Raw genomic sequence first — 13814 nt, forward strand, 5'->3', positions numbered from 1 at the left:
TCTGCTTCTCTGCCCTACTTCCTTACCTCACCACCTCCCTCCCTCCGCCTCTCCATCTCTCTGACAGTGGGAGACATAATCAGGTTTTGCAAGATTTGCGAGTAGATTAGCAGCCACCTTGCTTCAGATAAGAAGCTGTACTGATAAAGCCCTGTCCTCTGAGGCATATTTCTGTGATGAAACACCATATCTGACATGAGCAGATCTGTTAAGAACACAATTAAGACACTGTCTGGCCATTTCTACTCTAACTGCACCTATCCCTGCTAATCTCTGCGTTCTGTGAAAGGCATGAGGTTGGAAAAAGTCAGACAAGAATGACGGACAAACCAAGGAACTGGACGTAAGGTTTTCTATATCGCAGAGGTAACTGCAGCGTATAGTTGTTTTGTGTATTCGATTATGATAAAAGGTTAGAATGACACACACTAATTGAGGAATTACCTCGAGGTGAAACTGATCTGGTTTGAAGGGACTTTAAACATCCATCCTGGCTCGGCCTTGTCATAATCCTATGATTCACAGATGAACAGAAGAGGCAGTAAATGAGTAAATATAACACTACAGCTTTTATCCATAATCCAATTTATAAAGGCTTTTCCGAAACAGCTGTTTTTGTCCCATTTTCATCCTCGGGGTAATTATAAATAAGACTGAAACAGAGCCTTTCCAAAAGCTCACTATATAGTGACACACACACATTCAGGCTTGTTAGCTGCACGCTGCTTACGAGCTACTCTTCCAGCAAGAAAATGCGGTCACATGGTCCATATAAACCGCCTAAGTGGTGTGCATGAAAAGCCAGCCGAGAGCATCTGAATGTTCCTGGATAAACTTGCCAGCCACAAATTCAAACCTCAAGTTCAACTTCACAGTGGATGAAATGATAAAAGCTCCATGTGCGTCCACACAACATCTGCATCACTGGCATTTATTTATGTTTTTGCGCCATTCTGTGTTGATGAATGCACTACAAATCCTCTTCATGTGCTTGCATCTGTAGTGAGTCTGTACCAGCCCCTATCTGTCCAGGACCTTTAACTTGCAGAACATCTTTCTGCAAATAGCAGAGTCGCTTCTCAAAACCTGGTTTATTATCGGGATGCTTTTGTTACGATAAATTCCTGGACACACGTACAGATTTTGTGTTTTTGCACAATGTGTGTTTGTTCTTTGCACATGCACACAGGCATGGTTGTGATGGGGCAGGTGAGTAGGTATGCTGCTGATAAGACCATCACCTGAGGAAAGATGGATCCATGTGAAGTAGAGGTTGAACAAAAATCTGTAACTCATACGTTTTGCTCTCAAAAGCAAGAAACATCTTTTATCAAGTTTAAAACTCTGAGTCTGTATGTGTGGTAAGTAATATTAATGACTAATAATAGCTACGCCTGCATCAAATCATTGTGTGTTATACTGTAAGCAATTTTCCTGGCCTCTGCTGTAGCAGACCTTCCTCAGAGATGTCCTTAAGGGAATGATTATCTCAGTAAAACGCCACAAGGGGGTTGAGTGCTTCCATCCACCGCCTCTTTAACCTGCATCCATTATTCAAAGGGAGTTTAGTGGAGTCAGAACTACAGGGAGACGAAGAGAAGCCATGATGTCTAACTCTGACATCTGCAGATGATTAGGAGGTGTCTAATAGCTAAGGGATACTATTGTTAACATTTAAGTGTGACAGCTCAGTCCAGCTGCTAACATTTGCAGTGAATACGGAAGAAAGGCCAGAAATACAAAAGTTGAGGAAGTGCATGTGTGTAAATTCAGGACTAGCAGTGTTTGAGGTTTGCGTTTCCCTCGGAGACCGCCACTGTGTTTGTGACATTATGCTCAAGTTGTTTTCCATGTAATAACGGTAGGGCAATCTGCTGCGTGTAACTGGATCCTGTTTGAATGGAGAGATATGAATGAAACATGTGACAAGGTGTGATTAGCGATCCATCAATCTTGCGGGGTGTTTGTTGACAGATGGGTCTTTTGTCAAGGTAATTTGTCGAACAGAATAACCAGGTAGATAATTACTTGTTGCCTTTGTGTCAATTAGGGCCATTGTTGTGTTAAAAACATCCTAATAGTGAATATTCATAGCTCAGTGGGGTAACCAAAGTGGCTCATTGTATATCACTGACCTGAGGTAACATATTTATCTCTATGTATACACACCCACATGAACATATTAAACATAATGCACTATTAAAGTAACGGAAACTTCAATGGAAATATATAGAATTTGCAGATTAAAATGTCTAAAAGGGCAACCTCAGATTGTACACAGTCTGGTCTTGCTTGACCTGTGTATAAACTCTGTTGCAACAGATTAGCCCACAAATGAATATCATATAATGCACTATTAAGAGGCTGGAGCGGAAAGAGGTGTGGCGGAGGTGTTGTATTACACGTCAAACCACCTGGGGAGAGGACACTTAAGGCGTGTTGTTTCAGGGTGCCAGTGGCAGTAGAGAGAGTCACTCAGAGAAGGCCACATCACGAGACTGAGTACACTTGTATTGGACTTTAAAACTTGGTGTTTGCAACCTCTCAGGCAATGGACAGCAGGATCACACCGCTCGGCATGGCCGGACACACCGGCAACGCCCTCGGCGGCTTGCACGTGCCTCCTTCCCTCCTGCGTCCTCCGCATCTCTTCCTCCGTGCGTGTAATCCCGCTCTGGAAAGGGGATACCCCCGCACCCCAAAATGCGCCAGATGCAGAAACCACGGCGTGGTGTCCGCGCTGAAGGGCCACAAGCGCTTCTGCCGCTGGAGAGACTGCGTGTGCGCAAAGTGCACTCTGATAGCGGAGCGGCAGCGGGTGATGGCCGCGCAGGTGGCGCTGAGGAGGCAGCAGGCTCAGGAGGAGAGCGAGGCCCGGGAGCTTCGGGTCATGTACCCCGGCTCGGGGATGGTGGGGGAAACAGGGATCCGTCAGGCGTCACCCCTGGGCCCCGGGGGGCCAGCAGCTAGCGGCAACACCCCGCCAGTTCCCGGGTTTGATGTTTTTGGAGCAGAGAGCCCAAAAGATGGTAAATTGTGATTACAAAATGTTTCTCTTTTTAGAGTAAACCCTTTTCTGTACTATTCGGAGTTAATTGTTTGTCTGACGTATGTGTTTCATTCAATAACACTAAAAGTATGACAGTTTACGAGGGTACATGCACTTTTAAACACTGCATTGTTTCAAGCATTTTACTCACACAATGTTACACATCCTGTTTGAAACCATGTGTTTTCTTTTGTCCACATGTTCAGATGACAAACTGAGCAAGTACAACTTTTATAACGGATTAATGGGCCGACCCCTCTTTGCGCCCCACACTGAGCGGATGCCCTCTCCAATAGACAAGAACGACCTGTCTCCAAACAAGGACCACGCCACTTCCTTCAATGAGTGCAGCGCAAGTCCATCCCCGGTGTTTGACCAGCGCTCAGACCACATACAGAGCCCAGAAAGGTCGCTCTCCTCCTCAGATCCGGAGTCAGGCAGCGAGTCGGAGAAACCGCAGGACTACCGGAGCCCGAACCGGGACCCCACTGACATAATGGCCAAGATCTTCCCACATCAGAAACGGGACACCCTGGAGTCTATGGTGAGAACGTGCAAAGGTGACATTGTCAGATCCATTGAACTGGTGCTGAGCTCCAAAGAGAACAAAATTGACTCTGATAGCTTGTCTCTGTCTCATCACCCAAACGCGCTCAGGCCTTCTGCTGGATTGCCTGGAGCGCTTGGTGGTCTGGGGAATAAGTCTGCCTTCACCCCGCTCCACATGCCCCCGCCGGCAGACAGTCTGTACGGGCTTAACCCCCGTCTCGGCGTCGGCCCCTTACGGCTGGCCTACTCCTCTGCAAACGGTGGTATGGCAGGTTTTATGTCTCCATATATGACATCCGGACTGATGCCAGTGTTCCCACTTCGCCCGCCCTTCGACTCCTATTCCTTCCCGGGCATGATCAGAGACCTCTCTTACCTCCAGAGCAAGGAGTCATTATGCAGTGCTGCGGGTCTTTACACGAGACTTAACAGCGAAAAATGACAAATGAGAATTTAAGAAAATAAGTCATTATTTAGGTAATATTATTATTATTCCCTTTCAAGTGCCTCAAACCTAGTTAAAGTACTGATTGAAATCACATGTTTGTTATAGTGTACATGTTGAAAAGATTGTTTATTATTAATAAAACTATCAAAAGTTGATCTTGTTTTATTCCTGATTTTGCGTCCATCTATCTATCTATCTGTCTGTCTGTCTGTCTATAATGCGAGATAAATAAATGTCCCATCTTCCTATTTTCATTATTTTAAAGTAATGCATGCTACAAATGAGCTACAATGAGTCAAGTATTGCATTTAATGAATGAATTAACCTTGAGAATGTTAAAGCTTTGAAGTATATTATCTAATGAAGTTAATTAACCTTTACCAAAGGTAAGTTTAATTCTTTCCTTATCATTAAATCATTAAACTAATGATGTCTGAATTCCTTTTAGTTGCTTTGAGTTCAGGTCAATAGAACCGACCCACAGTTTGTGTTATTAATAAGACATGATTGTCATTCTAGTCAAAATGTTTGCTGTGAGAAAAAGTCGCCTTGATTTCTCGTATTAGATAAAATATGATCATCTGCTGAGCTTGGTCTGGTCAGAGGCGCATTTGATTACCTTACCCGACATGTATTTCTTACAAACTAAAACACGAAATATGTTCATTGCAAATAATTACAATACTCGTCTTTCAATAACAATAAAACACTTAAATAGAGTATAAAACGAATAGGATGAGAATAAGAATGTGAACTGTAATTCATGTGTGAGGCAGAAAGCCATTCTCACTCATGATTGGTCCACGGAATCACATGTGGCTAGGATAGAAACCAATAGAATGGCTCAGAACAGCCACGAGACCCCATCTTTCAGGAAGTAAGGACATGGCCAGTTTACATGTCGAATGTTTATCATGAGTTTAAACACATTTGAGCGGGATTTTTTAAGGCAGGAGGGAGACGGTTCACACCTGTGCATTTTGACATGCGTCTCCACGTTATTATCGCTACTGTCCTTTGGTGTGGTTTCGCAGACTCACGGAAAATAAGAGGAATCTCTTCGTCCTGTAAGTTCACTGTCCCCTTTAAGCAGGCTTAAGGCTAAGTAGCGTTAGCTGTCATATTATTTGTAAACTACACTGCATGCTTTGTTGTCAGCTCTTTAGCTTTAAGAAACACAACATGTTGCACGTTCCTATGAGGTTGTCATCGTTATAGATCACTGGGACACTTCATCAGAACAGAGATATTGTTCGTGTTGATTATAAAACCTGTTTGTACTTCTATGATCAGTCGAAATGTTTGCTCTGAGTAAAGGTTGCCTCGCAGTATTAGAACATATCCTGATGATATTTATAACGATGACATTTAACTAGCTAACACAGTTTGAACATGGCTCGTCTTTCCATTAAATAAAACGTCTATAGTGTACATTTTAACGTTAACGATGGTATTTTTTAGGGCGAAAGCCGTTCTCATTCGTGATTGGTCAACGGAATCACGTGTGGCGGGGATAGAAACCAATAGAACGGTTCATAACCGCCACGAGACTGCAGGTTTCAGGAAGTAAGGACATGGACGGTTTAAATGGTGTATGTATGAGTTTGAAACACAGTTAAGCGGGTTATTTTAAAGCGGGAGGGAGACGGTTCATAACTGTGCCTTCTGACATGCGCTTCAACGTTATTATCGCCGCTGTCTTTTGGTTCGGTCTCGTAGACTCGCGGAAAATAAGAGGAATATCTTCGTCCTGTAAGTTCACTGTCCCCTTCCAGCTAGCTAAAGGTGACTTAGCCATTGCATTATGTGTATGTTACACTGTATGGAGCAACATAACAACTCTTTAGCTTCAACACATGCAACATGTTGTAAGTGTTTATGATGTTGTCGTCGCTGCAGACAGCTTGTAACCACCATAATCAGTGTTTGAAGTTTGTCCTGGGTGGCATACAACCAGACATAAAGTTTTATTGAATAGTTTCAGTAGCATTTCTTTACAGACGCAAGCATCCAGCTTGTGTCTTGAAATAAATGCTGTGGATGTAAATTGTTGATCAAAGTTTTTTCCTTTTTTTTGTCACGTTTCTAGCTGCAGTTCGAGGCCATTAATATGTATCCTTTTGTAATGTTTTCATCCCCTAACAGACAAGCGGTTCTACAGGGAGAGGAAGTCCTTTCTGTGCATTGATGGATCCAAGATCATTCCCTTTGAGCAGGTGAACGATGACTACTGTGACTGTGAAGATGGCTCTGATGAACCAGGTAAAAAGTGAACATAAGGGCGAGTGGGTGTCTGTTTACCAAGTGTTTCACCACCGCGACCTATGCACTGTTAATATTTACTTATGTACAAACTGAATATCTGTTTTTGAATAATTCATGTTTGACTTGACTTTTCAGATATATTCAGTTTTTTTTAACATGTCAGTATTTTTAAGAATGCAAGCATTTCAGTTAAAATGCATCACTGTAGACATCCAAGTTTGGTTTTATGTCCTCCCCATCTGACTTTTTGGTTTTCCCGTTTGGATGGGCTGCACTTTCTATCAATTAAACCCAGACTTCCACATTTTCAAACACACCATGTGCTATTCAGATATTAGTTTTCTTCCCTCATGAAACTAAGGCACGAAGGAATAAATCAATTTTATTTAGGTAACATGTAAACTGGTTCCCTCTCCCACATGTTTACAAAACATTATTGTATTAATCAACTCATTACTGGTTTTAGGTTCTCTTTCTTATGAAAGAGAACCTAAAACCAGTAATGAGTATCACCATGTAAATCTCTTGTTCCTTTGGGAACCAGAAGCCTTCTAAACTGCTGATGAGGTTGAACAAGAATGATTTGTGGCTACTGTCAAAGAAAACCTTGAATAAAAAAACATTAACTGGTCTTCTTCGGTGGTTATTAAAGGAGTTAAACTCAAAATTAATATTTCAGCAAACAACTATTTGCAATGTAAAAGATATATTTTTGAGTAATGGCTATGTGAGCAAAGAATTAAGTCAAACTCCCTCTGTGTGTCGTAATCAGAGCTATGCTGTGTATTTGGTTGGTCAGTCGCCATCATCTTATTAACCAATAAAAAGGAACATTGTTAGATTTTTGGAACAAATTTAACGTCAAACCTTTTCATCAGCTATTTTGAACAAATATTTTTTTGTTCGTCACCCTTGTGTTAACGTTAGTGCATGCGAGTCTCTCTGGCTATCTGCACCAATATGGTGCAGATACCACTGATAACTTAGCCAAGACCGTCGGTGTTGTTGCAGAAGCGTCGCGGCCAACCTCTGGTTCCCCCTCATCGTAAACACTGTCAGTTCTATCAGCACTGTATTCCTTGTTTGCACTGTTTGTGCAACCGTCTCCATGTTGAAAACCATAAGGAGGCAAAAGATATGCTCTGATTTCCGCACTGAGCACCTTTTAACTTATTGAACTTAAAGCTGCAAGATCCGAGATTGGGGGCATTTCGATTGCCTCACAGTGGCTCTCAACATGTAGACGGCTCATAGCTAAAGGTGCAGACAGAGAATGTTTACCTGAGGGGGAAGCGGAGGGTGGGTGCTGCGCTTCCATTACAACTCTGTTGAGACAGCAATATCAACTTTAACCCCCGTATGAGAGCATTGCAGAGAGTCGGCTGTGAGCTAACCAGTGTTGCACGCTCCCATGCACTAACATGTACTAAAAGCATAGTGAAGCAAGAACAACACTTACAGGGACAGTGACTTTATTCTCTGCTCAGGTAGACATTACTTCACCATATATGTTCATAGCAAATAGTTGCTTGCTGCTATATTAATGCTTCGAATCTCCAATACAGCTCTTTTAATCATAATCTTTGCTGAACAAAACAAGTCCATCGTACACATTCTGCTGTTATGCCACTCAACACAGGTTCATTTTCTACTCCTAAGTGGGTGGAAACCAGGCTGTTAATAATACAAATTTATATAAAGATCATAAAATGACAAAAACAAAGTCTGTTTTAAAAGGGATATACTATGTTTCTCTTATCAGCATGTATTATGAAAAGCTTTTTATACATTTGTTTCTGATGGTTAGTTTATAAAAAAATGCTGACCTTTGCTCCTGACCCCATGTAGGCACCTCAGCCTGTCCTCGAGGCCGATTCTACTGCACCAATCTGGGTTTTCGCCCACACTACATCCCGTCATCACGAGTCAATGATGGCATCTGTGGTATGGCTTTTTATTTTGCATTATATTGGGTGAAATGCTATTCTCCAAAGAGGTGACTCTAATGCACTTAACAGAACCTGAAGTGAGGCATGGATTAACGCTTTCTGCTTCAACCTTTTTCAAGGACAACCAGGGCAGTGCTACGAGTCATGTAGTGATAAACAGATTGATGCTTTTAGAAAATGAGTCGCGGTCTTCTTTGTTTAAAAACGCTGGTGAAAAGGTTTATATATATTTTTTAGTTTTTTGTTCAAACTAAGTTCATGTCCCTTTTCTTTTGTATTGGATACGTTGACCTATTTGCTTTTACATATTTCGTGTGTTTTGCAAACATAGACAGGAATTCATAATTTAGATGATGTCAAGAAGTTGACATGTTGGTGCACAACCTGTCACTCCTTCTGTAGTTCAAACAGATTGAAGACACGGCAAACAAAACATGTCTGCCTAACACGCACACACACCAATGTGCTCACTCTCCTTGCAGTTTTTCTTATATGTCATGTCCTTTTCCTCAAACATTTCTCCATTCTTTCTTGTAAAATCTATCAGACTTTCCTTAATCAGATGATTTTTCAGCCCTCCCCCCCATCTTGTCCACTAAAATCAATACATTTCATTGAAGACATCTCCTATCTGTGACCAGCGCTTTTAGCAGCATATAACAGCATGCAACAAAAAAAAAAATGAAGGCATAAAGAGCCCCTCCTTACTTTCCTCCATTTCTTTATTCTTCTCCCACTGGCCTTCTCATAACTTCCTTTGAGTGGAGCCACTTAATAGCTAACGCAACATCGCTTTTCCTCTTCTGCTGGTTGTTGAGAGAGATGTTCATTGGCTTCCCTTTCTGAGCTGTGAAGCCCTTGTTCCACCGGTCACCAATGGCATTCAGGATAATTGAGAAATATCACAGTCTGCCCACTCTCTGGGGTGAAACATCTGAGCAAAAGACAGATCTGAGCACTTACAAAACACCATGCAGCAGATCTTGATAAGTGGTTGATCTCAAGAGACTTTCTCTGAACTAGAGTGATGTATCGTGCAGGCACAAAGATCTAATTTTCATTGCGGCTGAAAAGTGACTAGAGCCTGGAAGAAGATTGTTGCTAAGATTGGTTAGCTTAGCACACCTACTGGAAACAGCTAGCTTGGCTCTTGTTTTTTCTTCTTAGTTTTTATACATTTAATGCTCTAATGTTCCTGTGGCTTCAGGATTATCGTACAGACATGAGTCGTAAAAAAAGAAGAAAAAAAAGCATGCTTGAAACTGATGATGATTTTTTGTTTGAATAGTCATTTTATCAATGCATTCAGCTCTCTGATTGCACCATATCTTGTTTTGTTCATTCGTATATTATGTGCTGTGTGTTGGAAAGCAATTGCTTGTTCTCAAATGTTCACTTTCTAGGGACCAAGGGAGTAATACTAAGCTCAAAAAGTAGCTGAAAATGTTCTTTTCATAGTTGCTGACTGTTTTTGTCTTATTTTTTTCTCCTTGCTGATATATTGAATGCTCTTCTATTCTCTTGTATGTGCGTTGGATTGGTTTCTCCTGTGTCTCGTGCCAGATTGCTGCGATGCTTCAGATGAATACAACAGCCACGCTCACTGCCAGAACACGTGCTGGTCAGTTGAATCAAAACTGAGATTCAATATTTATAAAACAACACATGCAGAGTTTGACTCAAAATATTGCATTGGAGGCCCACGCATTGCTAAAGAAGAAAATATTCAATCAGCCTAGTTGGGTACATGTATCAAACAGTACATGTTTTGGCAATTTGAGAAAAATGCAGCTCATCTTACATCTAAGATGTCTTTATGATAATGGTATCTATTATAGCATTAGTGTTATAAAGAGTAATGCACTGTGCCACCAGGGGGCATGGTGTCACTATGGTTTAAAATCCTGATGCAGTTCAGACCTACTCTAGTAATGTACATGCATCACAGTTTTGTTTTGAACAGCTGATCCTTGATAAAGACGAGTCCGACTCCCTACACTGTAAATTGTACTCTCAATAACTTCACCTTGAGGTGTTTTTCATCCAGATAATTCAGCTTCTATGCAATTTAAATTGCACGCTGCATAAATAAACCTATAAGAATACAGGCCCCCGCCGGGGCATGTTTATCATCTTTTCTGAGATGCACAGATTGACCATAATTTGATGCTGATATCTTGCCCGCTGTGTAAATGTAACTTTTAATAAGGTAACCGTTTTCTTTTGTTGACAGTCCTGTGTTTTCAGTCCCTGCCTTTCGCCTCAAAACCACATACAAGCAGAGTATATCTCATTATGTTTTCACAAGGTCCACACTCCTATTGTGTTTGCCAGACTTCAAAAACAATTTAGTTCAGCCACAGAGCATCAGCTCCCATCTTATTTACTCTTCTATTTTCCCATTTGGCTTCCCGTTGCATTGTGGGCCCTTAAAAATTGGATTGCGCCATCTCAATGACCATTGCAGGGGTGGCTGCTGTTTTCTCTGTAATGATGAGACCGTGCATTCTCGCTCTCTCTCTCTCCTCCAGGAATCTGGGACAGAGAGAGAGAGCATACGTGGAGGGCCAGATGAGGACCTTGGATGAGGGTTTGCAACTCAAGCAGCAACTGATTGAGGAGGGAGTGCTGCTCTGGAGAGAGAAACAGGTACACTGAAAGGAACTGCTGAAGTAACTGCTACGGCGTTGCTTGTAGTAAGAGAAGATAGTCATCAGCGGTTTCCCTAAAACGCTTCATCCTGTTCCTTAGTCAGAAAACAAACGACTTTCACTTAACTTGCCCAGAATGTACACATGGTTCATTAAGTGGTCTATATAATGCCTATATATTTTAACTTGACCCCTAGATTAATAGAAAACATTTGACCCTACGTAGTTGAGAAAAGGCAACATTCAAAACTATGTTTTATTACACAAAATACTGAAGCAAAAATGTTGTGTCATCAATTATACAAAAAACAACTCTTTCACTAACAGTTTCTGTCATAAAAGTGAAATGATATGGAGCTGACTTGCCTTAATATCATAATGTGTCAACAGTATTAGTATTGTAGAATGTAGACTTTATTTGACAGCCTGGCTTTTATATTGTTTGAGTCAAAGCTTTTTGCTTTGGTATGTTCATCCTCTAATTTAGTTTTGTATGATTCAGGGTAAAACATTCTATACCAATAGCCTATTTCTCTCCGCACTAGGGTGCAAAGTGTGTCGCCTGTAGCCTGCATACTAATCACTGGCCTGTTGTCCATACATGTTCATGACATCTGCTGCTAGAGGCGACTGCTGTGCACTTTCCTATGCTGCCCGTAGCCTGCTGTGCAGTTAGTTTCTGCCATGTCGACGTGATAAGTTCACTGTTTTCTAGTTCTGAGAGCTGTCAAAATACGAACTGCAAGCCAATTCCCTTGCTTAGTAACGAGTGTCCTCTCATTTTAGTATAACAAACGTACCCATATATGATTATATCACGTGTCCTATCGGAACAATTCTAGTTTCTAGTCACAAACATAATATTCTTCACCTGCCAAAAACTTTTACCTGCTGCATTTGCATCACTCTAAACAGTAAGGAGTAAATGGTTGGGGGTAAATCGGCACAAGTAAACAAGTGCCTGAGTGATCAAGCCCTTTTTGAATCAACATGCTTCTTTTTATGGAGCTTCAAGAAACTACTTCACAGTTTCCGCTGCTCTCCATTTGCTCGTTCAACAAGCACTAGGCCAAATTAGAAACTGGAGCCCCGGAGTTCAGTGCAAATTAAATTGGTAAATTTGGCAGCTGAGGATCTCTTTAGACTTTTGTGAGATATATTTATTGGTGCAGTTCATTACTTAATGCATTATCTTAATTTTAGAATTACAAATTGTCGTCTCCGCGCTGTCAGTTGAGCTCACCTACTGTAAGTTGCGGATATATAAATATCTTTCTTTATTGTTTTTTTAGGTTCTCCATTAATGGAAAACAGTAAGGTATAAGACCAGCATACCAACATATAGTTATTGTCATTTAGAAAAAAGCCTGAAGGCAGTTCTTTAAGTCCCTCATAGCTGTCCTTAATCCTTATACATTGTCCATTTATTATGTGAGAACTTGCTTCATCTCAAGGTATTCCAAAGCACTTCACAGCCCTGTTCATGGGGGAAAAAATACATTTCAACAATGCCAGACTTGTTTAAACCTATGTTGCTTGTGATGTAAGATACAGGTAAAAAGATAGTACTTGTTTGACTCAAGAGATTTTGACTGAAGGACACTTGTTATCGCAGTCTCACGCATGTCTGATTTGCGAGCTGAAGGTCTCTGAGCGTGTACCCTGTGCTCTTCCTCTCTTTTTTTTTTTTGTGTTCCGTGTTCTTTTCCGTGGCAGCTGATTGGCAGATCGAGGCTGCAGTGTCACCCAGCCCTCGTGGCCCAGCAGCACAATGTGATCCTCTTCTCTGAGTGTCTTTGTTGATATGGCAGGGTTACCTCAGGGGCCTTGTCTCGGAAGCCTTACACAATGACTCGAAAGTGAACTCTCCCCACTGTTTAAGGGTTAAATAAGAGTCTGCTGTTGAAACAGGATGCCAGAAAACTTTTAAATAAAATTCGATGCCTTTTTACAATGAGAGCTGAATGTAGCGTGTCAGCACCGCCCGCCCTGGGACCAACTGCTGCTGTTAATTGAATACTAATAGGTATTCAATAAAATCTCCTTTTAGGAGGTTTGGCATTATCTTTCTGCCCACTCGTTGTACATTTAAGATCAGGGAATAATGTGCACGGTTTGCTAGTCCTCACTCCTTTTTTTAATGTAGTTTTGTCTATTGTGTCTTTTTCTGTTCAAACTGTACTACAGCTATCAGTAGAGTTAACAGTGTTTGACACTAATTTCTCTTTTGAAACAAACATTTTTTGCATCGTCCCAATAGGAATATTAAGATTGTGTGACATATTCATCTTAATAGAGTTTTAGATTAATTGTTTGTGGAAACAAATACTTTGTGCATGAGTTTTTTGTGTTCTGTAAAGTATTTCAACACCAGAGGAACAATTAAAAAAAATATGGGTGTTATTCACAAGTGAGTGTTTTTTCGTTAGCCCAAAATGGAGCTCATAAATCACTGCAGCAAACTGAAGGTGGCTAAGCAACCAGCGTGGCCTAGAAAGGTAGTCATCCTCATCCCAACCAAGCAGAATCCATCACTGCATTATGAAAGTCTCTGAGGAGAGATCGGAAGGCTGTATACACACACACACACACACACGCACCCACGCACACGCAAACACACACACATGCACACAAGGAGCTGCTGCTCTTTCATATTAATTGGTCCATTACAGAGAGTAATGATGGGTTATGCTTGTTTGTCAAAAGCTGTCATATTTTGTGTGACAGCAACACCTCCTGATGCAAGTGATTTAAATAGTCCTTTGTGCCAACCTGACCGCTGTCGTACAAGTTTTAGTAAATACTTAGGCTGTTTGTGGCCTGGAGGTAAATATACTGATACCTAGAGAAATATGAGGTATGGGCAGAGACAGATCTTAAGGCACAACTTACTGTAAAAACTT

The 13814-nt window shown here is 41.3% G+C and overlaps 2 protein-coding genes across 3 annotated transcripts in view; both read left to right on the forward strand.

The window, feature by feature from the left end:
* Positions 1-2551: 2551 nt before the first annotated feature.
* Positions 2552-4051, forward strand: LOC137792248 (doublesex- and mab-3-related transcription factor A1-like). The gene is made up of 2 exons (XM_068587825.1): positions 2552-3029; positions 3256-4051. Exons 1-2 carry the CDS (start codon positions 2552-2554, stop codon positions 4038-4040), a joined length of 1263 nt encoding a protein of 420 aa, XP_068443926.1. The 3' UTR covers positions 4041-4051.
* Positions 4052-4931: 880 nt separating this feature from the next.
* Positions 4932-13814, forward strand: part of LOC137792634 (glucosidase 2 subunit beta-like) — a 104411-nt gene continuing 95528 nt past the window's right edge. Inside the window, exons 1-5 of one of the 2 annotated variants that reach the window (XM_068588375.1) lie at positions 4932-5113; positions 6192-6308; positions 8160-8255; positions 9824-9881; positions 10792-10909. In XM_068588375.1, coding sequence (XP_068444476.1) covers positions 5032-5113; positions 6192-6308; positions 8160-8255; positions 9824-9881; positions 10792-10909 — 471 coding nt within the window. In that variant the 5' untranslated portion in view covers positions 4932-5031. Of the gene's footprint in view, positions 5114-5633; positions 5799-6191; positions 6309-8159; positions 8256-9823; positions 9882-10791; positions 10910-13814 lie in introns of those variants that run through there. The other variant, XM_068588376.1, reaches the window with a different exon arrangement.

This window comes from Clinocottus analis, unplaced genomic scaffold, assembly GCF_023055335.1.
Source record: "Clinocottus analis isolate CAN_PGR_092001 unplaced genomic scaffold, fCliAna1.0.p SCAF_21, whole genome shotgun sequence".
In the NCBI taxonomy this organism is placed as follows: Eukaryota; Metazoa; Chordata; class Actinopteri; order Perciformes; family Cottidae; genus Clinocottus; species Clinocottus analis.